General features: G+C 31.5%; 1 protein-coding gene across 1 annotated transcript; it reads right to left on the bottom strand.

Moving 5' to 3' along the window:
- Positions 1-23758: 23758 nt before the first annotated feature.
- LOC134710767 (uncharacterized) lies at positions 23759-25265 on the bottom strand. The gene is made up of 2 exons (XM_063571165.1): positions 24938-25265; positions 23759-23943 (listed from the first exon to the last, which is right to left on the bottom strand). The coding sequence occupies exons 1-2, from the start codon at positions 25263-25265 to the stop codon at positions 23759-23761; spliced, it is 513 nt and encodes a 170-aa protein (XP_063427235.1).
- Positions 25266-25934: the final 669 nt, after the last annotated feature.

Raw genomic sequence — 25934 nt, 5'->3', positions numbered from 1 at the left:
AATGTTAAATATAACACTAAAATGACAACACTAAAAGACAGGACTACAATACAAAAAATTGCAAAAACATTCAGGACAGATATTAAATCGATTTTCAAAAATTAAAATGATGGAAACATTTACGTTTGTCGGGGTATATCTGGTTCGTAGTTTTGGAAATATCATGAAGACTTACGTTAACAATGATGGTGTAAAGAAATTGAGGTTGATCATTGGTATATATTTCATAAGATATAATTTTCTTTAACTTTAATCGTCATGTTAAGTAAGTCGTACAACATTGCCCAAATTTGCATATTAGATTGTTCATGAAAAAAAAAACATTATTTTTTCCAATGAAAAATATCTATAATAGAATTTTGAAATTAAATAGTTGATGATAGGTTTTAATATCTGCTTTAAGAAAGAAATTGGATTTTGTTAGAATCCAAGACGGCGGTATAAAGTTAATCAAACAAACTTACTAGTAAATTTAATCTTACTTATGTTAAGATAAGATCTTCAAGGTTGTATATTTCGCTTAACAGTGGCACAAATATCGATTTTGTCATCAACAAATTAAAACAGAACTAAATTTGACTTGTTTTTTGGGATATCAAAATGCACGTCCACGTTTATGTTCTATATAGAGATTACTTCATATATATGTAACATGATACATATTTATTATAAGGTTAAATTCCAACAATCTTACTGCCTGTCGCCACTTTTATTTTGACATTGCACAGGTCATGTCTTCTTTTGCTGTCCATGGCGTAAATTTTTTTTAAAACCCCTGGGATGTGTTTTGATTAATTTTGGTCTCAGATGCATGCTTTTAAATTTAAGAGTTTTTTGCTTTTATTTTTATAAATTCAGTAAATGCCAGTACTCTCAAATCGTACTTTCATGTTTATATGACCTATTGACAAAATTTGTAATGCATTTCTGTTTACTTATACTGTGTTTTACATCTCGTCTTACTCTGTTTAATTTGTACCAATTTTGATAAGTATTTAGTAAGATAATAAATTTTCACTTCTGTACTCGTACCGTGAACAACAAACTTATTTATTTTGTAAAATATAAAAAAAATATTTTCGTACGCCTCCGCGTAACAACAAAGTTATTATATTCAATTTTGCCTGTGTATGTTACCTTATTAAACGCCATTTTGTCCCAGGTTTAAGTTGTCTTTTTGACATTGTTTTAAATCTTTTTTTTTTAATTAATATTGATTTTTGTGTGTGTCGTACATGTAGATCAAATGTATTCATTCAGTGTATGTTTACTTGTTTTCTCTATTTTTCTTTTTGATCAAGTTCAGCAATTTGAATTGATATTTTGTAGTGTGTATTTTTATGTTTGAATGTAATACTATTGTTTCAGGTAAGGGTGAAGGTTGGTGTCTTTAATATTTAAACCCACTGAATTTGTATTGAAGCTGTTCAGTATTTATCAGCTGTTGATGTGGTTCGTAAGTGTCTCTCTCGTTTTTTATATAAATAAGTCCGTTGATTTTCCTGTTTGAATTGTTTTACATTAATCATTTTTGTACACTTTATAGATTGCTCTAGCCAAGGTTCATTGTTGAAGACCGTATTATGACAAATATGACAAATTATTGTTTACTATTTACACATTATTACTTGGGTGAAAAGTTATCTCATCGGCACTCATTCCACGTCTTCATATTTCTATGTGACACCTTGTCTAACAATAAACTCATCACAAATATCAGATAATATTGTTTTGCAAGATGTGCGTTCCGTCTACAAAAGACTCGAATACAAAGTTCAAAAGATAAAAATGTTCCAGATTAAAGAACATTGAGAACCCAACATGTCGAAAGGATTTGCAAAACAAAAGGTAAGGTAGTGCATTTCTAGGGAAGACTGTCTTTAGTTGTTGGGTTTGTTCAATGTAGTTCTAGCTCAAAAGGGTTTTAATGTTGTCTTTATCTGTTAATAAATCGTATGCTAAACAAACAGTTGAAAAATGTGAATTGTTATATCTTTTTCTTCTTTTAATCATACCTTAAGAATGGCAATTGTTATCATCATTAATCTCTTTATGGTCTCGTGACTTCGTGTTTAGTAAGGAAATGTATGTAAAAAAAACCTGATAACTTGTACTTAAACTCTTGACTTGTAAAAAAATATCAGTTATCCACGGCATCAATATGTTTATTTATTTTTTTATCAATGTGAAAGCATTTTAAGGTGATTCGTCTTTACTTATTAGTAAGTGCTTCGTCTAAATCTGTTTTTGTTTCTAAAGAAATTTACAATTTTCATTAAATTCTGTAGTATTACATTTCAACGATACTTTCCGACTTCGTTTACAAAATTTGTGTTTATATGTCCTCGCCTATTTTTTGATGTTACAGATTAATTGCTCTGGGTGTTCGTTAATTACAGATTTTATTGATTTATTGATTTATTGATTTATGAATGTTATTGCCATCAAACAATAGTTCAGATAAAATATGATACAGCACAGATTACAAACATTTATCAAACACCCGATAATGATTTGCAATGTATGATATGTTCAAACATATTAAAACCACCCTTTCCCTCAAATACACCGCCCGAGTTACACTTACCAACAGAAAGTTATGGGTGTAGGGTTAATAAATGAAAAGAAAGTAAAAAAAGGAGAAAACAAATATTTTCAAAATAAATGTAAATAAAATAAATTTATATAACTCCAACAAAAACGACTACGCTATTTCGTCAGGTCATTCTCCTGGTTCATTTGACGATCCACACACACATATAATACTACTAGATGGCGCAATAAGGATTTTTTTAAATGTAAAACGAAACTTAATGTGTGTTGACCTCATAGTTATTTCTCTTAGATATTCACCATATATCATCAGTTGTCTAGTTGACAATTATGACAATAATATAATAAAGATTAAACATAAACAGCCCAAAAGCCCTTTTTAGCTCGTCGAACAATTTATACAGTACAATAAAAGCCTGTTTTTATCTTATCTGTTAACAATAGGACAAGTAATTGACAAATTTCAGGGAACCAACGGGCCAATCATCTATTTCTAAAATATATTTTCGTCTTTTTATTTTTTGTTTCAATATTTGGGGTCTGAAATTATATTTTGACATGAAAAGCACAAGAAGAAGATATTTTCATAAGCAACTAATTGTTTTGTTGACACAGTATCATCGCATGTCCTCTGTGAAAAATATGTAATAATTGTTTGTCATGTTAAAGTAACAATTGGGGCAAAGTTTTTTAGCATGTGTTAACATTGGCTTGTATAGAGGTAAGTAAAAAACGCATCTGGTAAAGCTATTGCAAAAGTATAAGCACAGGTTTTAACATAATATTATTAAAAAATAATTATAGAAAAAATCTAATTTGTAGCTAATTATAGTGAAAAGATATCTTTTATTAACTACATGTAATCTGCTTTTAACTAACACTTCAATTGCAGAGTATGGTTTTAATGTGAATTGAATATCATAGTTACCTAGTAAGTAAATGTATTTATACTTGGTTTGATAGTTGTGTACTCGTGTATTGTTATGTAATGTTTTGTGATCAACAAGAGCGTAAATTGAAACTTGTTCCTATGATCACAGCAATTCAAATCAAAAAAGTTCAACTTCTCGGTTTCGTTACGGACATGTTTTTACTTGAGCGCAAAAATCACAATAATCTTTTTCTAAACTAAAGCAAAGACTGCTTGGACATGCTTGCACAGAGGGTCCCTTATCAACACAAGTAACGTATCTATGACAGGTTGTTGGATGATGATGATGTTTCTTAGTTATGGTTCCTTTAAAATTCAGGTCACAAAATTCACCTCAAATATATTTGTAGAATATCACAAGACAATCAGGAGTCTTATATCAATTTCAAAAATTAACAGACGTTCCGTGCGATTTATACAATTTAAAAGTATAACCAGTAAAATATTCGATATACATATACATGTAAAAGCAACGAAAGATCCAAAAGTTCAATAACATACAATAATTCGGAGATTAACAAAATAAGGCAGAAAAACGTTCTATAAAACATGCAAACAATAATCTTGATGTTCATATAAACCCACTTGGAAGGCTATATTATTCTTCAGCTATCTAAAAGAGGGACGAAAGACACCAAAGGGACAGTCAAACTCGTAAATCTAAAACAAACTGACAACGCCATGGCTAAAAACGAAAAAGACAAACAGAAAAACAATAGTACACATGACACAACATAGAAAACTAAAGAATAAACAACACGAACCCCACCAAAAACTAGGGGTGATCTCAGGTGCTCCGGAAGGGTAAGCAGATCCTGCTCCACATGCGGCACCCGTCGTGTTGCTTATGTGATTACAAATCCGGTAAATAGTCTAATTCGGTAGGTCAAATTCATGAAAGGGAAGGGGATTGTAGTTACGACGTAAGGAACATATCCGATATCATTTGTGAAACGGTTATTCCATAACGGTCAACCAACTCGTGATGGCGTCCGTAAAATTTACGAAGGGATGATTTCAACTTCACCATTTGGAACTCTTGGTTTAATAGCTTCCTTGTGAGCAGTAACCCTCTATCAAGAAAATCATGATAGGAAATGCAAGCACGGGAATATCGTATCAATTGGGAGATATATACCCCGTATGCAGGTGCTGCTGGAATGTTGCTACTTAGAAATGGAAAGTTCACAATTGGAAAGCTGGAATCATCTCTTTTGTCGTAAAGTTTTGTCTTCAACCGACCCTCGTTGTCAATTTCTAGATGTAAGTCAAGATATGAAGCCGACTTAACTGTATCTGTAGTATCCTTTATCTCCAATACGATGGGATAGATGCGATCCACATAGTCACCAAATTTTGAATTGTTTAGTGAAAGAACGTCATCTATATAGCGGAAAGTAGAGTTAAAGGATATTGCTAACTTCTTATCTTTCTTCCTAAGAAGTTCCTGCATGAAGTCAGCCTCATAATAATAAAGAAACAAGTCAGCAAGTAGAGGGGCACAGTTTGTTCCCATTGGGATGCCGACAGTCTGTTGAAAAACACGTCCTCCGAACGTAACAAATATGTTGTCAATCAAGAAATCAAGCATCTTGATAATATCGGTTTCATTTCATTGTACAAAAACTTCATATTTAAAAAAATCAAAATGGCCAAAATGCGAAAATAAACTTTCTAACTGTATTGCTAACTTAGAAAATGTCTGTACAAAGTCAGTTATATGACAGTTGTTTTCCATTCGTTTGATGTTTTTGAGCTTTTGATTCTGCTATTTGATACGGGTCTTTCCGTTTTTAATTTTCTTTGGAGTTCGGTATATATTGTTGTTAATTTACCTTTTTTCCCTCAGTTGATACATGTGCAAACTAGGCCAATATACCCACAGACAAATCTATTTTTCTTATTTTGTCTCGTTTTGATTAATAACATGTTCGACTTGTAAATAATGCTTTCAGGTTGTATGAGTGTAACCCATCTTGCGTAAATATGCGAGTAGTCGAGTTAACCTGAATTATACAAAATTGTAAATAAAAACCTAAGCACCAATGAGAAAAGGATTCCTAATGATGCAAACCGTATAACAGTTATGTTGTATTTATTAATGAAACTAATTTAGTACGCTCACCTTACAAAAACAGGTATGGAACAGTGTTAATATTGCGAATATACATCCAAAAGATTTGATAAGGGTTAACGGTTTCACTGAAATTGTCTTCGTGCTTATTTTATTTTCATTTGATACAAAACACTTATTCTCTATGAATTTCCACTTACTTGAAACCAGGTAAAAAGTTTCACTGCTAGAAAATATAGGCGTAACATTCGGATGAAGACCATTTGTTACTCAACATCTAACGGTTGCGCTGTACATAGCCACAGTGAATCCAATCCAAAACTTGAGGACTCTTTTTATTAAACAGTTTTTTTTCTGTGTCTGTTTCAGTTGTATAACATTGAATTATTGTTTGATAATTATCAGCTCTTGTCAACTTTCAACACTTATTTTACCAGTCAGATTGCCAATATAGCCAGTGCAAGTATGGAGGTGTGAAACTCTTGGGGAAGTAAGACCAGCAATTTGATTAGGGTGTAATGTCACACTATCGTTGTTCTGCTGTAAAAGTAATTGACGAATTGATTTGCAAGAAGTTTGCAAAAAGTTTTCTCCACATTTTTTCTTCATCGCTTTTGAATATAGACCAACGTTAAAAGTTTTGAATAACATTTTATTACAACATACTTTGATAAGTTATATAGTGCATTAGTACATGTACTATAAACACATATGATAATGATAAATGATGAAAAAGATGTCCATTGTAGTGGAGCAGTACCGTTTTTAAAAAGTCAATATTTACTTAAACTCAACCAAAGGTGTGTACTTCAAGGTTCTAACAATCGTTTGCTTTATTTCCAAACAGGTCGTTAAATTACAAACGTATGAAGAATGCAAAAACAAGAAAAATATAATTTTTCCAAATTCTCTTAAATAAAAGCTTTTTTGATTTTTGAAACCGAAAGATGCTATCTTGGGAAACAATAATAAATATTCATTTTGCATGTTAATTTATTGTTTATTAACAAATATATATGCTTTAATCCTAAAAGTTATGTTGCATATTACCCACTGAACGATTGCATATTTGTACAGGAAAAGGTTATGCATGAGTAAGAGTCTCTTGATTTTTGGAATCGAAACACTAATGAAGCATTGTTTTTTTTCAATTATAGTGTGTACATATAAAATATTTTTGGTCTAATTGGTATTACAGGAAATAAAATAAATTGTAATATTTTTTTTTTTTTTTTATCATACACTTCCTTTCCATATATAAACAATTAGAATTTCAAACGACAATTTTGATTGGATGACGTTTGTCATCAGTTCCACGATTAACGGTCGGGGTCATTGGCAAAATTGTTGCGTAATCGAAGTCGAGGTTTTTAAAAATTTGAAATGTAAGAGATAATTAAAAATAATCATGTTAGAATAGGAATAACAGTACTGTAAAGAGTTTCCACTGCTCCGCGTCGCCAGTAAAACTGCATTTGCGATAGATATATCCAACTTGACAATGGCAACTCTTCCGAATGCATCAAGATTATCTATTAACCAGCCAAAGATTTCAGATGCATTTTTTGTAGATGGTGATATATTGAGAATTAAACTAGATTTATATAAAAAAAAAAAAAAAAAAAAAAATAACGTGATATTTTGTTCAAAGTGATAACACAAATTTGTAAAATTAATGGAACAGAGAAAAGAACGAGCAAGCGTAAATGTATTTTAATTTTGTTTCCTTAAAAACATATAACAATGAACATAAATAGCTTTCCGTAACTGTGATAATTCTTAGCTGGTACTTTGCGTCTTTTGTGTTTGTTAAAGTTTTTTTTCGAATTGATTAATCAAGCTTTTTTATAAATATTTCGTTCTCATGTTGTGTTGTTACATTACTGACAACGGTAAGGGGAGGATTGAGCAGATGTTATTATGTGTAGCCCCGTCAAATTCTTGTTCGAAATCATAAGCCTGTAATGGAGTGGTTTGTTGACTTAGGTTAAAGTAAGCCATGTTTGATTAATGCTATGTGTGCTCGCATAAAAAAGGCCGTTTGCTTTCTGGTTTGGATTTTGTTTACATTCTATGATGTAGATACTTTTTATCTGTGTATAAAGCGCTATGAAATATTGCTCATTGTTGAAGGCCGGACATTGTGCTATGGTCGCTAACATCTACGTCATATAGTCTTTGCCATAAGGAAAGTTATCTCCTTATCAATCATAATACATCCCATTATATTTATATTATAGGTTAATGGCATTACACATATGACTGCTACTTCACCAACTGCACATTTTGACAAATGCTCACAACAAAACAATTTTTAAGTAATTCAAAAAGAAAGTGGCATGCATCACGGAAATATTTAATTTTTATTTTATGAAGTCGGATTTTTTCTTACTTGTTGTTCGACATGTAAGGTCACTGCACGGATTTCATGTTTCTAGTGTATATATTCCAAAACAATAGTTGTACAGACATGCCTGACCATAAGGTATTTTATTCTGGCACATAAAATGATGACAGTTTGTAGAGTGAGCACTATTGCTTTCGGAGACAGTGTTATCCTTACATATATCACCTGAAAAAATTTACTATCGTAATCATTATTATAATAAATAGCAAATTCCTAAATACCTACTTTATAAACATCACGTGATTAATTATTTTTTCGTAACCAAAGAAAGACAATTCAAATTGTTTAAGAGTCGGGTCTTCCATTACATATCCACAATAAATAATCAAATACGTATGTAATACGCGTATGCAGTATTGTTGTATCACTTCTAGATATAAAGAATTATTAAAAAAATATTACATTTCTAAGGTATGCAATACGAATGACATTGCCATACTGACATTTATTACAGATTTGTCACACATTACTCAAAAAGCGAAAATTGGATCGATCTTATGCAGGAAATTTTACTTCAGCTTGGTCTGTCTTACGCCTCATCAACATATACATTTATGCATATGAGGCATAAGCTACAATTTCCTTACATATTTTCGTTAATAAAAAGACCTACTAAGTCGAAATTTTGTTGGTTAGGGTTTTATAACAAGTTGAAGTACAAAAAAAATCCATATCATTTCAGTGTAAAATTTATGATTGATTTTGCTATCAGTAAACCAAAAGTTCTAAAAAGGTCTATTCCCTAAATCAAAATAGTTTTATGCTGACTGTGTGAGTTAGAAAAGAAATAACATTACTGTTCTTCAAGAGTTGACGATTTGAATTTGGATTTGATGGTCGCAAATATCCTTTTTCTGGCTCCGCATTACTACATCTGCGACCATCAAATCGCCAATTGACGGCGGCAACTCTTAAACAACAGTACTGTTATTCTTTTAATACATAAAGTACAGCCCGAATAATGCCCTTATATTTGATGGGATCTTAAATTCACAATGAATTAGCTTAACAGTGTGAATTCGTTACAGTTTGTAACAATTCCGAATGACTCACCATATTTTATATTGATCTTTTGATCTATATGTCAAGTTCTTTTTATAATCTATATTCTTCAAAATAGTAATTGTTTTGTCCTGCTTCGCTCAAAAAATTACAACAAAAAGTGTGTCAGTCATTTATTTGCAGATCTTCGTGTCTATGCGTAGTATAGATATGTCGAAAATGTTATTAAATTATAATCCTGAATTATAAACCTCATTTTCATTTGATTTTAGATTTATACAAAGACAACGCTTTTAAGATTACAGTATTTCCTCACTGAAAATCATTTAGTTTATGTGGTCTCAATTATTTTTTTTATTTTTATTAAATTTGGATACAATTTAAACATTAACCTGGTATAAGTGAAACTGTTTCATTACAGGAAAAAAGGCCGGAGAGTCTGGAAAGTAGTTATGAATTACTTTGCATCTGATGATAGCCTTCTCCATATCAGATGTAAATACTATTCCAAAATAATTTTTGTTATGAATTTCGCATGATGTCTTGCTGTCCTCTTCGCTGATAGTTGCTACTTTTAATTTTCTGAACTCCAACTCTCCTGACTTCATCATTTCAATACTTAGATTCCCTGCTGGAAAACCAACATCGGCTTCGCAACTATGCAACAACGAATTCAAGCTTATCTCGTTGATGAGGGTTGAGTTGTAAAATTGTTTTACCAGTCGGCAAACCTTAATGCAAAAGAAGGCAAAAGTGTGTTGCCATTGTCCACAAATTCTAAAGATTTAAAATAACACAACACAAATCAAAATTTAATTTCGCCTTCATCAGTATCAATTCTTATCATTCTTCCTTCATTTAAACAGTACTTAAACAAAAGAAATGAAAGCGGTGGGTTTATATTTCAACTTTTTTGATAAAATTAGAACATAATAAAAATAGAAAACGAATTCGCATTGATGATTATACAAAGAGGATCAATAATTTAATTTGTTGGTGGGGTTCATTTTTCTCAGTCTTTGGTTTACTACATAACTTTTTGTGAATTTGTTTGTCTTTTCTTCATCTTTCGTTGTTTTACTGCTTTTTCGTTGTCAGATTCTCGTCGACTTATTCTCCCTATTTGTTTGGACATTTTTCTTAAACTATAATGCAGTGAAATGTAAACGGAACATACAGAGATAAAAACAGTTAAAAGCAAATCTATTAATCACTTTACTGCCATATACGATTTAGAACCCCTTTATAAATAGTTTACACATTTTGACAAATACAGTTTTGAATAAATAACCCCTTATGCAACCTTCCTAACACAAACACTTTGAACAACTTAGTTACAATTGCACCCTCTGATGAAACATATAGGAAATGGGAACAAGCTGCACGTCACCACAAGAGTAACATACAAGTGGTCACATGTGACATTTTGTAAAGTTGAACAAAATCATGATGGTGTCCACATAAAGGCAACAGTAGTATACCGCTGTTCGAAATTCATAAATCGATAGAGAAAAAACAAGTCCGGGTTACAAAATAAAACTGAGGGAAACGCATCAAATAAAAGAAGAAAACTACGACACAACAGAAACACAACATTAAAATGTAACCTACACAGAAACGAACTATAATATTACAATTGCCAAACCACTGTTTAAGAGATGACGTCTACTGTACCATTGATAACCTTTAGATCAAAGTTTTCCATGAACGTGACAACCATTTATCAAGGGAATATGTAACAGAGGTGACATACTATTTGACTACATAAATTTCTGACATTGAAAAATGCTCAAAAAACCCAAACTTTTCCCTCGACCTCTAATGTTATGTATACAATGCTATATACTCATCCTGTTATACAATAAGGTATTTACAGTAAAATTGCGTTGCTGAACTTGGTGCATCAGACGGGTTTCTCTCTGAAGGGAAAGTAAAAAAAGGTTGGTATGACAAACGATAATATTTCTCATAGTATTAGGATCGTCGGTATCATTCCATCAAAATTCAAACACTAGGATAAATGGCCCCGATAATTTTTTTTTACTTATTTTCAATTTATAAGATTGAACAATCGAGTGAATAATTGAAGGATTCGTATGAGTACTGTAAACATGCAAGCATTAAGTGAACTTTTTTTATGATCTATCAGTGGCAGCTATCTAAATACTTCATTATATATATCAAGTTAACATGAGAATAGATATTCAGTTAATCACATAAAATAGCGTCATGTACTGTTTGTTTTTGTATGTATTGACCGTGGTAAAGATACAATGTTAGCTGTATTGGTCCCGAATCCTGGGGACTAATTTCAATTTTTCATTGTTTATGTAGATAATTTTTGGAAAAGTTAAGTCTCAATTCCCATGCAAAGATTTTATCGGAAAATTAAATGTTGTCTGAATTTGAATAATTATTTGACACATAACAATGTTTAGACCAATAGAAAGAAATACGCAAAGGTCCTGAACAGCTGTTGCAAGTTATCATATTATCTTTATCAATGGTTTATCCTTTTCGTCATTGTTGATAAAGAAAGACAGTGTTGTGGTTTACGAGTAATATGTAGATAGGTTTCTAATCGTAAAACCGATTTCTTTGATTAAAAAATTTGCTTTATTTAAGAAAAATGAGAATTCCCCGAAAATTGAAGGAATTTTATAGATATTTTTGAAAAAAATTACATGTCTCCGTTGTCACCGAATAAAAGAAAATGACATTTAAAAGTCTCTATTGACTAATAAAGAGCCAGTGGAAATGCAACAATTGAGCATTTCATATGCAGGACAAAGTCCATCATATTCTTTATCTTTACTATCTCAACATTTTTGGCTGTACATTAACAACGTACCCTTTGATAATGATATATCTTGATCGTTTGGTGTTGTAAGCTTCGAAGCCGGATGGGTAAATGTATCTATTGTTGACGCTTTCATACTGCCAATTGTTGTTTCAAATGAACTTAATGCAGTCGTTGGCTTTTGCAGGGTTTTGAATGTTGTTAATATCACGGCGACCGAAGTAGTAGTTTTTTCTTCTGCAATATAACCAATTTAGAAAATTAAGCTGAACATAATAATTTTAGACAACATCAAAGATAATTCTCAATATGTTAAAAACGAATTATTGTTTCATCTACACATAATTAACCAAATTAAACAAAATGTTTCATTAAAAGCTATGTTTACGACACAAGTCTGAGTTCTGGATATGATAGTACAAAAACTAATAAACAAACCTTCACTGACATTTCTAAGGATTAAGAAATAAACTCCAAAGCCAAGCACAATAAGGAGTATTGTTATTATTGTTGAAACGAAAACCATTTTGCAAGGTGAACACGATGAAGTCTTCAATGCCTGATTTGTTTCTTTGTCTTTCTGTTCGCATTAGATGTTTGGAAGTCTTTGAACCTGTGGTGTAAATAACTTGTTGTATCCCAAATACGTTCAATGATAAAAATCAGCAATGTAAGATCAACTTAACAAGCACAAAGATTTCAAAGATGTTGAAATACTCCGCGTTCGAAATTTGAAAAAAAAGACAAAACTAGTGTTTTATTTCAACATCAAATTTGATAAGGGCAACTGAAAAAAGAAGATAGCAATAGAGAGCTTGTGGAATTTGACAAGGAAAGGCACAGATAATGGATTCAAACACGAGGCGAGGTAAAGCAATAAAGTAAATAAAACAAGAACACATTTTTCATTAATTTATGATGAATATAAAATAATATGATTTTAGCTATTAAGTACTTTTTATGTGTATGTGTAGAACAACCAAAGAGAAATAAAAAATTAATCATATGTATTCCTTAAGTAAAGCAGATAGTATTTATTAATTTGATAGCCACGTCGAAAATATTCAGACCATGAAATGGAAACACACATAAACGAGAGTAAGACCGTACGAAATGCAGCCATTAGGCAAGGCAGTTGGACCTAAGGAATATCAGAAATTAAGCAAAACTGTTAGAATTTAAAAATAGCAGACATTTAGCAACAATCCCAAATGTTCAACTACAAAATTAATGTTTTCTTTGCATGCTTTGAGGCAAGTTGCTAAACGTCGTTGCCTACACATGTTATTTGCTTGTGTCTTACCATCTACACATTTATTTATGTTTCAGTACAGATATGGATTAAATGGTATATTACTGTAATTTTGAAGCTTGTGGAATATTTATCTGAACTAAGCTGAAGGCTAATGCTGAATTCTTAAGTGAAAACAGATCCTTAACAATATTGCATGCTCAGTTTGACCCGTTTGCTATTGGTGCTTTTCAATATTTTATATATAGTTTGTGGAATAATAAATAGTTGGTTTGAGCGTACCTGCTCTATTTAAAAATAAGGAGATGTTGTAAGGTTATCATTTAGACAACTATCGACTTCAGGCATATGCTCACAGGTGAAGCATTGATAGGTTACCATAGTGCTTCAATAATACGTAAAACTTAAACTGTATAGTAAGCTATAAAAGCCAACGACATAACGTTTACAAAATTTATTTTGTGAACATGTGTCACGTATACTAAAGTCCGATATGTAAATATTTTATATAAAATGAACATGGAAAAGAAATAATGTTGTTGACGCATCCGCACAATGTTTTTAGACAAAATCAATGGAATTCATCAGTTATCATCGAGTTTTTGTGGCGAAAGATAAATGTGCTATTTATGACGTCATAAAAGGAACGTTTATACATAAACTTTTACAAAAGACATATTTCTTATCATGTTTTGATCTTCGGTATGATTCTGGCAATATTAATCAATAAATCCTATTGTCAAATTTGAGTGAATAGTGAATAGTGAACGAACTATACAGCCCGGTAAAATTTAAGCGTGGAAATGCAAGCAGTTGTATTCCAAATAAAAAGTTAGATAGGTTTTTGTTTTTGTAACATTTTCGACGGGATATATTGTTTCTATTAAGGATTTTATGATTTTTGCAATACTTGCATTTTGCCTTACTTCTCTTTACTCATGACGCCTACATGTATGTTGTTTGGCCAGCAGGTACATCGCACATTAGTTTTTACTTATCTAAAAGGATGATTGGGATTTTTTTTTAAATCAACAGACGACATGCTATTGTCGTATAGTGATGAGAATGGCCACCACTGGCCCTTCAGAGTTGTTTAGCTAAAAGAAAGGTCATTTTAATGTTTTGTTAATAACTTACATATTCTCTTTGATCCTAATCTTGGTCTTCTGACTGCTCAGTCGTATTAAGCTTTGTGAAATCTCCTATTTCTGAATATATGCGAATATCATCAAAATCATTATTAAACGCCATTTTGTTTTCATAGTGATGCCTTGTTTCTCCATCGTACATGATGAGTTCGGGAAATTAATCTGCTACTTTAACCTGTTGTGTATTACTTCTAATTGACCCCTACACTATCAAGTAATCATGGTTAGAAGATATGCTCTCTCCAATCCAATTATAAGGCTGTATATATCCATTGGAATGATGTCGTCTTCCACAAATATAAGTTGGTAACAAAGCATATAATAAATTCATCATTATATGCTTTGTTACCAAATGCAGCAGACTGTCGTTTCTCGAAACTTGTCTTCTCATTTGGGAACTCCATTTGAAGTATGTTACTAATAACTAGTTATGGTAGTAATGCAGTATGTTTAAAAACATTTTATAGGAAATTCAAGTCTTTTATTTGATAACAGAAACAAGAACCAACAGGTTTAAAATAGAGATGTTTTGTACTGTGACAATGCGAAGAGGTATAAATAAAGGTTATCCATGGTAGACTACTAGTATTTCTTTTAATGCATATAGATATCATCATCGAGAAAATAATTCTATCTCATATGTCATTCTATTGCATCAATTAAAAAAATCGAATGCAAATTTAATTTAAACCTATAACGTGTGTAATTTGTTGTATAGGAAAATTTTCAACTTAACAATCGTTTAGACAAATATTTAAATGGCCAGTGTCAAAATGTTAAACATGATTGACTTTTTGATTCCCGACATAAGAAAACATTATATTGGGGAATTTGGGGGTTAAATAATGTTTTTGGGACAAAGCCTTCCGCCAAAAGTTTTTGATGTTATATATAAATATAAGTGACCTTGTCGCTGTCGTTGAGTTGTCAGAACTCTGGTATACTATTTAAACAGAGGTAAGTGCTTCGACATTGCGATGATTTTTTGTATGTTCTGAAATAGATGATTTTTTTTAATTATTGCGAAAATAGCAAGCTGATAGGTTTTGCAACTATTAAAAAATCGCATTTAAATGTTGATATTATTATTATTTATTTGTACGTAAATTCCCTTTATATCGTTATCGCTATTCCTGCATCTCCCATACAGAAAAAATGATCACTAGGCTTACTGCATTGCTCAACTAGCCGCCAGTTGAGCTAACAGTTGAGGGACAGTTGAGGGCTAGCTGGCCATCAGTTGAGCAAATAGTTGAGGGCCAGTTGAGGGATAGCTGGATTTTTGCCATGCAAATTAGGTAGCCCTCAACTTATCAATGCTCAACTTTATGCAAATGAGTTGAGCAACGTTGAGAAAATATCATAGTTGAGGGCTAGGTGTCCAACAGTTGACCAATTAGAGTTGAGGGCTACCTAGCTAACAGTTGAGGGACAGGTCATTAAAAGTTGAGGGCTAGGTGGTCAAAAGATGAGGGCCAGGTCATTAAAAGTTGAGGGCTAGGTCTTAAAAAGTTGAGCATTATGTGGTGATTGCAAACTGATGACTACACATTGTAGAAAAACATATTTAAATTGTGTATTTGTGTATTTTTATAGCCAAAATACTGCTGAAAGATCTTATCTCACAACAGACTACATAAATGCTATATCCTTGCTTTTTAGAATTTATCTAGCAAACAAAAATAGATCTCTAGTTTTATACCAAATTCATAATATTAGAATATTCTTATTTTATTAGTTATACTTTCTAAAACAAATTGTCTTAATAATAAAACAAACATGTCTCCTGTCTTACACATTTTGACAATATATAAATTAATGCATAAATATATTGTTTCATTTTTTTCTTCACTCTTTTAAGTTTATAAAGAAAACACTATAAATATCACTATTTTGACCTAAAAGACCATAATTATACACTTTTTCAAAATGGTGGTAATCAAATCTAATCCAATGAACTTACCAACAGATGTTTCCAGAATATATGTGTTTAAACATCAATCTTCCTAAATCCAAGAGTCATGTCATCAGAAGAATACACTGCACTTTTCAATGTCAATACAGTAATTTGTAACTTTTTTTTCTACTTTCATTGTAAAAGTTATATTTTATTCATGATAGCTAGAAGACATCTTTGCTTGCCATGTGCATGCTCAAACCCAGTTCAAATTTTAAATGTTTGAGGTTCTTTTGGGTATTGTGACTGTGATCACATTGAGATTTACCACTACTAATATCTGTTAATTACCTAAATCTTAAATATTTTATATGTTCTATAATAAATGAAATACTGTTTGTTTTTTTTATCTTTATGTCAAAGATGTAGTTAAGTTAAAATACAGAAAAATGTATAAAATTGAAAACATGTGCTTCCCTTAATTTTGCCTCAAACTTTTGTGTACATTTATAATATACTTCCTGTCCATTTGCACTAAAGACATATAAAACAGATGGCACATAACATTTATATCACCAGGTCATATTTCTAATTGCTCAACTTTTGCTCAACTATAAAAAAAAAATCAAAGTCTAACGCTCAACTTTTCCTCAACTACAAAAATTTCAAAGTCTGAACGCTCAACTTTTCCTCAACTACAAAAAATTCAAAGTCTGAATGCTCAACTTTTGCTCAACTACAATAATTTCAAAGTCTGAAAGCTCAACTTTTGCTCAACTATATGAAAATCAATGATCAATTGCTCAACTTTTCCTCAACTTAAAGGCCAGCTTCAGTTGAGGGCCAGTTGAGCGACATCTATCCAACATACAGTGCTTGGCCAGGTTTGAGTTGAGCTAAGATGCTCAACACCTAGCCCTCAACTATTTTGCTTAAAACAGCTAGCCCTCAACTGTCCGCCACATGGTCATCAACTGGCCCTCAACTTTTTTTTCTGTAGGGGCTGTGTCTGTTGTTCAACAATTTCAACACAGACCCTTCTGAATCAAGTGTTAGCTATATATCACGTATTGAAAAATTCAAACAAATTTTTAAATGCAATAAAAGTACAGTTGCATACAAATTTAGACTTCAATGACTATGCATTATGTGTCTATTCGCTTGTGATGCTCAATAAAATTTTTATGTGCATTTAGTATACTAGTATACAAATACTTTGGTTACAAAAAAATCTGTTTTCTAGTGCCCAGTTACATTTTTACAAACAGATGATAGGTTGTGAATGGATCAATACAAATTGTCTTCACGAAAACATATACAAATAGAAATGTTTGGTACGCTTTTTGGTAATCTATCTTAATCAATCCATTTGCTCTTATTTTTTCGACTGTGCGAAATACTTAATACTTTGCAGGTGCATACAAAAATGTCAAGAGCGAAGCAAACTGATGCACTATGAATCATACGGATTTTTCTGATTGTGTTTTTGATCTAAATATTGAAATTCCAAAGCTTATGTCTGATGTTAAATAAGCAGATGTGGTGTGATTGCCAATGAGACAGCTATCCAAAATAGTCTAAATGTAGCGAAATTAAGCAACTATTTAGGACCGTGAAGCTTTTAACAATGAATAGAATATCAATTAACTATAGAAGGGCCTGACTTGAACAACATGTGACACAATTCAAATTGACAAAAAATCTACGGCTTGATGTATGACAAACAAATTTAGATTTGAATGACAATAGTTAGCGCTTAACACAGAACAACCAGCTCTTGTTTTGGGTCTTGTACATATAGAATATGTCGGTGTTCCACATTTTCGTGAGCGCTCTATTCCTCTTACATGGGCCAGTGGTGGTGTAACATCTTAAAGTAAAACAAACTGTTATGATAAGTTAAAAATGGTTTAATTCATCAGATCGACACGAAGCACAAACACAACTACTATAAAAACTATATACACAAAGACAAAAAGTTTTTTCAAAGGACAATGCTTTTACAAGAATCGTATCTAAACATGTTCAGAATTGCTATTTATATGTGCACTTCCTTCTCTCAATGGTATTTTTAGAATATTTATAAGATCAATTAAATGACGTTGGCATAGCAGGAGATGGCATTGTTTTATATTATTTTTCAAAGCAGTTTATTATGTCAACAGACAGAAAAATTGGAAATGAAAGGCTATATTTTCAACTTGTTAAACAACAGAACGGAAATCGATCACGGACATCCCTGATTTGAATGCAAAAACTACCTTGAAAACGGTATGATATTACATCAGATTTAATGGCACAAAATCACGAACCTTAAGAAAATTGATTAAATTTACACGTAAATCTGGATATAGACAACAAACAAAGTACTGATAAGAGGATCTTAACATTTGGACAACGCGAAGTTCAGTGATTCATCTGAAGATCATTCGAATACAGGGAGGTATAAAAGTGTAAATTTCATGTTTCAAGAGATTTTCTTTATGATCGAGCTAGTTATTACAAATGGATACTTTCTTGATAAAAGTTACTTATTCACATTCCATATAAAGTTTGCTTTGAATGTAGTTAAGAATATAAACCTGTTGTTGAAACTTGTTTGTTTCATTACCATATGTATTGCAATCTTCTCTATAAACCTTTATTTAGATTTGTTTATATTCTTAATTACAAACTTAGTAATACATATTTTGATTGTAATTAAGGTGATGTGGTATGGGTCCCAAGTGCAACAACTACTCGGTAAAAAAATCCAAGGTAAATATTCACCAACAAAACGAATGAAAAACAAGTCAAATTCCTGATTTGGTACAGGCGGATTTAGACAAAATGACTTGGTTGTAAGCAACTGTAGGCCATTGTACGCCTTCAATATTGAGGTAAACCTATATCTGAAGTAATCAAAGGCCTTGATTTGACAAAATCTAAAATTATCTTAACGAAGATGGTGTTTCCCGCTTAAGTGTTATGGCCAAGGTGCATTAGCTGGTTAGCAAAATTGCAATGGTAAACATGCAATATCTATCTCATTGGTGAACAAGTGCTTAACTTAAAGTTGTATTTCTGATCTTTTCATGTTTAAATGCCCCCGCGACAAAATTAAATATCGAGGGGCGTATTAATTTACCACTGTCTTTCCGTCTGTCTGTTCGTCCGTTCGTCCGTCCGTCCGTCCGTCCGTCCGTCCGGATAAGGATACAATGTTGTTTTTTTCGGATATCTCCTCCTACAGTTTTATTGGAGGTACAACTTTAATATTTTGTAGGATGTTCATACACATAATGAAGGTGTGCATAGCTACAGGATTTTTTTTCTCAAATATTCTGAAAATGACAGGTAGTTGGACTTAGTCATTTTGTTTCGGTACTAGCTGCATATATCCATCTGAGAACTTTTACTGTATATCAGAACATTATCAGGACGTCAATATATACTCTTTCTTTTGGGTATATAAGATTCGTAATGAGGGCACAATCGTCACTTTAAGATTTTTTTTTTTGACTGCTGATCATCTATACTGGCGGCCAACAATTATTTTATGTCCAAATTCAATGCAAGTAATATACGTACAACTGGACTATTGTGTCAAGGATTTCGTCAAGGATTTCGTTACCACCAATTAATCAACGCCGTTACTCGATCATTTCTAAGATACACACATTTGGTTTAAAAGTTTTGAACCTCCCGTAGAAATCCTATTACAAAAATTATATTACATATTCTTATTATTACTTTCATGTTGTTTATAGGACCCGTAAACTGATATAATAGTTGCGATCTGTAAACTTAATTGTGTATGAATAATCTTATTTTCGAAGTATATCAATAAAACACTGTGATAAGATCTTTGAAAAAATTCTTCAATAGTACTATCTTTAATTTGAGTATTAATCAATTTAAACATATCTTTATATATATTGCTATATATAGTTATCATCCTAAACCTGTCGAAACAATTAACTTGGGATTTCACATGGCTTGCATGTTTTTTTCTCTCTCTCTTGCACTGCTTATGATGTATTTTACACTAAATCGATTGTATATGTACTGTAATTATTATCTAATAAATCATGATCTAATCATTACTTGTAATTGACTGTAAACTTACTTCAAACAACTGTAAGTAGTCTTAAATCGGTAGTTAATATCTTTGTCTTTACAATTTGTACCTCATGTAGTTCTGATGAATCAAACCCTTCTAACTTATTTACACATTTGTTGATTTCGTAACTCAAATTGTTTGATTTCCTCGTTTAAATTGTTTAATATTGTCAAATCGAGGACCCTCGACTTTATTTCTCCTTGTTGAAGGGGGTACAATTAAGAAATAACAGTACTGTAGTTGAAGAGTTGCCACCGTCAATTGTCGATTTGACGGCCGCAAATGTAGACTCTTGTTCCAATAAGGAGTAAACCGACAATATTTGCATTTTTGACTAATATTTGCCGACTTCGTGTTGTAAATCATTTTTACTATTCAATGTTGTATCTATTTTAGTTTCCAATGTCATATGTCAAAACGCAAAGCTTTTGGCAAACATTTTCTTTTAAGGGCAATAGCTCTTATAAATAGTCAATTAATAAATTCAGAATTATCGTATTATTTGAGGATCTTGCATTCAGAAACATTTACAATTGAAAGTTTTTATCGATCTAGAATAGTTTAAAATATAATAAGCAGGAGCCTGGTTGTTGTTTGTTGGTGTGGTTCAGAAGTTTTTTCTTTTTCTCACGATTTTTTTCATACAGATTAGACCGTTGGTTTTACACTAGTCATTTTTGTGCCATTTATAGCTTTATTTTTGGTGTGAGTTTATGCTCCGTGTTGAAGACCGTACTTTAACCTATTATTGTTTACTTTTAACACATTTTGATTTTGATGGAGAGTTGTCTCATTCGCACTCATACCGCATTTGTTTTATATATAAATACGCAAAAAGGAAAACAATCGTCATCAAACGGAGATAACTCCACTGAGGTTTAGACTGATAATTTTACCCATTTGACCTATTTATTGGTCTAGTCTTGTTGACCATTTTAGCAATTTTCTCTCGTTTTTTTTTATAGATATTTAGATAAAAAAAAATATCATAATCAGTCATTCAAGGACAATGACTCTTATAAGAAGTCGTACGACAGATTAACATGTAGCACAAAAGAAAGGCGAAAGATATCAAAGAAAAATTCAAACTGATGAGTCGAAAACGAAATGAAAGTGTCAATGCAGAATAGGCAAAAAGACAAAAATCAGTTAACACAAAATAACATAGAAAACTAAAGACTGAGCAAAATGAACCCCACAAAAACCAGGGAGTGATCGCAGGTGCTCCGGGAGTGTAAGTATATTCTGCTCTACATGTGGCACCTGTCGTTTTGCTAATGTGAGTACAAACCCTGTGATATATAATTATAAATTCTTCACTTTCTCAGACAGTCAACAAACGTTTCAATATATAGACCATAGTGTTTCAACGTTTGTTTTATTTGGTTAAAAGACGTCAACAGTAATATACCGCTGTTCTTCTGTTGCCATTTGTTCTTCTGTTGCCATTTGGTCAAACAAAAAAAGGCAACAGTAGTAAACCGATGTTTAAGTTGTTAATATATTCAGTGAAAACAAATCCTGGTTACATACTTTGACCGAGGGAAACCCATCCACTAGAAACTTTGTAGCATTCATGCATACACATGTATGCGAGGTTTGGCATGCCTTAAAACCAGGTTCAACCCACCACTTTTATTCCCCTTTAAAAGTGTCCTGTACCAAGTCAGGAAGATGGCCATTGTTATAATATTGTTCGTTTCTGTTTTCTCTTATTTTTAGATAAGACGTGGCACGGTACTTGTCTATCCCATATTCATGTATTTGGTTTTGATGTTATATTTGTTATTCTCGTGGTGTATTGTCTGTTGCTTGGTCCGTTTCTGTGTGCTGTTGCGTTTCGGTGTTGTGTCGTTGTTCTCCTCTTATATTTTATGCGTTTCCCTCAGTTTTGGTTTGTTGCCCCGATTTTGTTTTTTGTCCATGAATTTATGAGTTTTGAACAGCGGTATACTACTGTTGCCTTTATGTACAGTCAGGGGCGTTACTTAAACGAGTTATTTTTTTAATGACTTATATAAGTAATTTTTTATTTTAAAAATAATAAAATTACTTAATAGAGTTATTTTAATTTTCAATAGAAACATAGATTAAATTTAGTTTTCATGATTTCAAACAACATTTTATATCATAAAATAAAGAATTTATCAGATTTGAGAGGAGTATAGAGATAAAGGGTTACTTTGAAAATAATGACAAAAATATTACTTGAATAAGTTATTTTAAACATTTTTGAAAAAAAATAGCAATTACACTTATTTAAGGCACATATGTAATTGATTTAGGTTACAAATTATAAATAACTTCAGGTCTTAATTAATTCACAAGTATATATCTATTTATATCAGTCTACCTTCAAGATTTTAGAGGAAAATGATAATTTAATAGTCCCAAGAGACCAATCTTTGACCGAGAAGCGTCGGTATGAAAGATAAGTGCGTCAGAAAGTTAACTAGTGTTTCTGAAGAATTAGTTTTTATATATCAAGGGAAAAATAACCAGATAACTGTGAAAATTATTTAAAGCTAGTAAAATTTGTATTCTTGGACACCTATAAAAGTAATATTCAGAAAAATAACTTATATAAGTTATATTTAAATAAGCCTCGTTTTCAACATTACTTGTATAGGTAATTTCAATTGTTACTTGTTTAAGTAATGCCCCTGACTGATGTATGGCTTGTCATGAAATTGAAAACTAATTTCAAAACTACCAATTTCAAAACAACAGACAAACGTTTAGATTATAATATCAATAAAATTAAAATCATTGTCGACTCTGTGTTCTGTTAGGTGCATTTCCTTTTGTATCCATCTGATGAGTAAAGCCTTTTTCAACTGATTTTTATGGTTCGTATGTTGTACTTTAAAACATCTGTCCAAGGTAATGGGAAGGGTTTGGAACTGGCTTATATGTTTAAACCCGTCCCATTATATGTGTGTCTATCGAAAGTTAAAAACCTGTAATTGAGTGGTTGTTGTTCGTTGCTGTTGATCATATGCATTGGTTTTTTTTTAATTGTTTTGTGCAGTTCTTGTATTGTTATGCTACAATTATGTCCCAGGAGTATGGAAGGGTTGCGCGCCAACTAACATGTTTAACCCAGCCTTATTATGTATGTGCTCGTCCAAAGTTGGGAGCCTGTAATTCAGTGGTTGTGGTTTATTGTTGTGTTACTTATTTGTTTTATTATGTACATAAATTAAACCGTCAATTTTCTCGTTTGAAATATTTTACAATTGTCATTTCGGTGTCTTTTATAGCCGACTTGAATGGACTTTACTCATTGTTGATAGTTGTGTGGTGACCTATAATTGTTTATTTCTGTGTCATTAGGTCTTTTGTGAAGAATGGTCTCATTTGCCATCATACTTCATCTTTTTTGTATATTGTAAACCAAATTTGATATGTGTCAGCAAACTATAATTAAAACATATCTTGAATCATCTTTATTTAATATCCATAAAGTTAAATACAAAATACATAGTATGGTTCATATATATTGAATATTATGTTAATAAAGTAAACATATTTATACTTTGTACAATTTATAAAGAAAGTGATTTAAAAAAGTTTCTAGTAATTGGTTTCATTACGCAAATGTTTCTACTGTAGAGCAATCATCACAATAATCGTTTTCTACACTAAAACAAAGACTACTTGGACATGCAATGACGTATGGTTTATTCCCTACACAAGTCACAAATCTATGAGAGGTTGTCGGATGGTGATATTTGTTAGTTGTGGTAAAGTTATAATCCTGGTAACAAAAGTCATCTGAAATTAAGGTTTAAACGTAATATCATGTTCAACATGTTCAAAAGATTATCAAAATTTATTTTCGTGGGTATCAATGTCCGTGCATTAGGGAACACTTGCATGTGGGTGGATGTTTAATTTCGTGGTTTAGTCAAAGTCTGCTTATAAACCTATAGAAAATTTGTCATTCGTTGAACATTTAATTTCGTGGTTCACCTGTACCCACGAAATCCACGAAAATTGTTATGCAACGAAAAATAATGAATCCCCAGTATTTGAAAGTATTTCAAGTTAAAAATTTGATAAACATATACATGTATTTGCAATGCAAAAACTCGAAAGTAAAATCAAATACCATAATAAGAAGAATAAAAAAATAAGCCTACTGAAAAATAAAAAAAACACAACACCAAACAGCTCCATAAATACGTGAGATTTGGTTGCTCTTTCAAGTACTTTGACAGTCTGACAGGATACTATATTGGCCAAATCTAGTTCTTTATTAACACATTCAAGTACACTTTGTTAACCTCTGACCTGACAATAACAGGGAACGTTTATAACAAATAAAATCATGAGACGTCGTTCTCCTCAGTAAAAGCTAAGTGTTTGTACACAATGTTAATGTAGATACAGGCTAATATATTATTTAAAGAATGTAATCATTTCATCGAAATTTAAGTTTAATCCATCTCGATCAATACACTCACAAATAAAAAAAATTTTCTTGAAATTTCATTTGACCTTCCAAACCTCTCATTGTAAATATTTCTGTAACGTGGACTATGTGTAACATGACTTAAAATTGTTATCTTGTTTGAATATCCTAGTATTCTAACCAAAAATAGGAAAATAACGTTAAAGGCTAACCATCTAAATACAAGATAATGTTTAAATGCATTTTTTAGTGCTGCTGATCATATGGAGTCATGAAAGACCAAACGTTTATCCGAACCCGTTGTTTGATTTTTTTTGGCAAATCACAACTTATCAAATATTAATTTATTCTTACCAGAAACCAGAAAAAGCATTTCAGGATTAGAATATGCCGGCGAATCATCTGGATTGAGGTCGTTGGTCAATTTACATCTAATTGTTGCATTGTACATTATCGTAGTAAAACCAATCCAAAACTTTATGACTCTTGTTATTCTACAGTTAACTGTTGATTCTGTTTTGGTTGTATAACTTGGGTATATTGTTTGATAATTTGAGTCTCCTGCCAACCGCATCTCAACCTCTATGTTCTCTGGTGGATTGCCAATATTACCAGTACAAGTATGGAGATTTGAAATTCTTGGAGAAGTTAGACCAACTATTTGATCAGCGTGTACTGTCATATTTACTGTTTTCTGATGTAAAAGGAATATGATTTTTTTTTCAGAATATGAAATACTATGAACGGAACAGAGTATGTGTTAACTTATGTGTCAATTATCTCTGGTGAATAGTTGTCTCATTGGAATTCATGCCATGCCTTCGTATTTTCATATTCACACGATTCTTCATTTAACGGTTACTAATTGGGACATTGCTTTAATAAAGTTGGGAGGAAAGTTAGTCATGTTTTCTAGAAATTTGACAATTATCTCAAAATGGAACACTAGTTGCATTGATAACTGTTCATTTCGTCATTGGTTTAATTGCCTTATGTTTTTGGAATTTTGTTAAATACATGAACTATGATTCAACGAGAGTTAATTACATTTACTCTGTATAACCGTTTTAAATGTGTACTTTAGATATCTGATTGTTAAACTGAAGTGCAAGCTACATTACCATGGTTACTTTATTGGCATATTACCTTTTGAAGGGTTATCGCATTTGCACAGGAGTCATCTAAAACAATTGGAAATTGAAAAAAAAGAAAATTATGCGTTATTATATTTCTAATGATGTATAAAAACGAATAATTTGAGTAAAGAAACATGTATTTGAGAAAACTGTCTTATAGATTTATTGTTTTAAGAGAACACGTATATATAATTCCAACATTCTATGCAATTCAG

This window comes from Mytilus trossulus, chromosome 3, assembly GCF_036588685.1.
Source record: "Mytilus trossulus isolate FHL-02 chromosome 3, PNRI_Mtr1.1.1.hap1, whole genome shotgun sequence".
Taxonomy (NCBI): domain Eukaryota; kingdom Metazoa; phylum Mollusca; class Bivalvia; order Mytilida; family Mytilidae; genus Mytilus; species Mytilus trossulus.
Note: the sequence above shows the minus strand (reverse complement) of the source record. Positions and strands in the feature narration are given on the sequence as shown.

What these genes read in the sequence shown, in the direction of transcription:
- LOC134710767 (XM_063571165.1), bottom strand. Translation starts at nt 25,265, where the DNA reads ATGACAGTACACGCTGATCAAATAGTTGGTCTAACTTCTCCAAGAATT. An exon ending in AATGCTTTTTCTGGTTTCTG is followed by an intron (nt 23,944 to 24,937) that starts GTAAGAATAAAT and finishes CCTTAATTTCAG; the next exon opens with ATGACTTTTGTTACCAGGAT.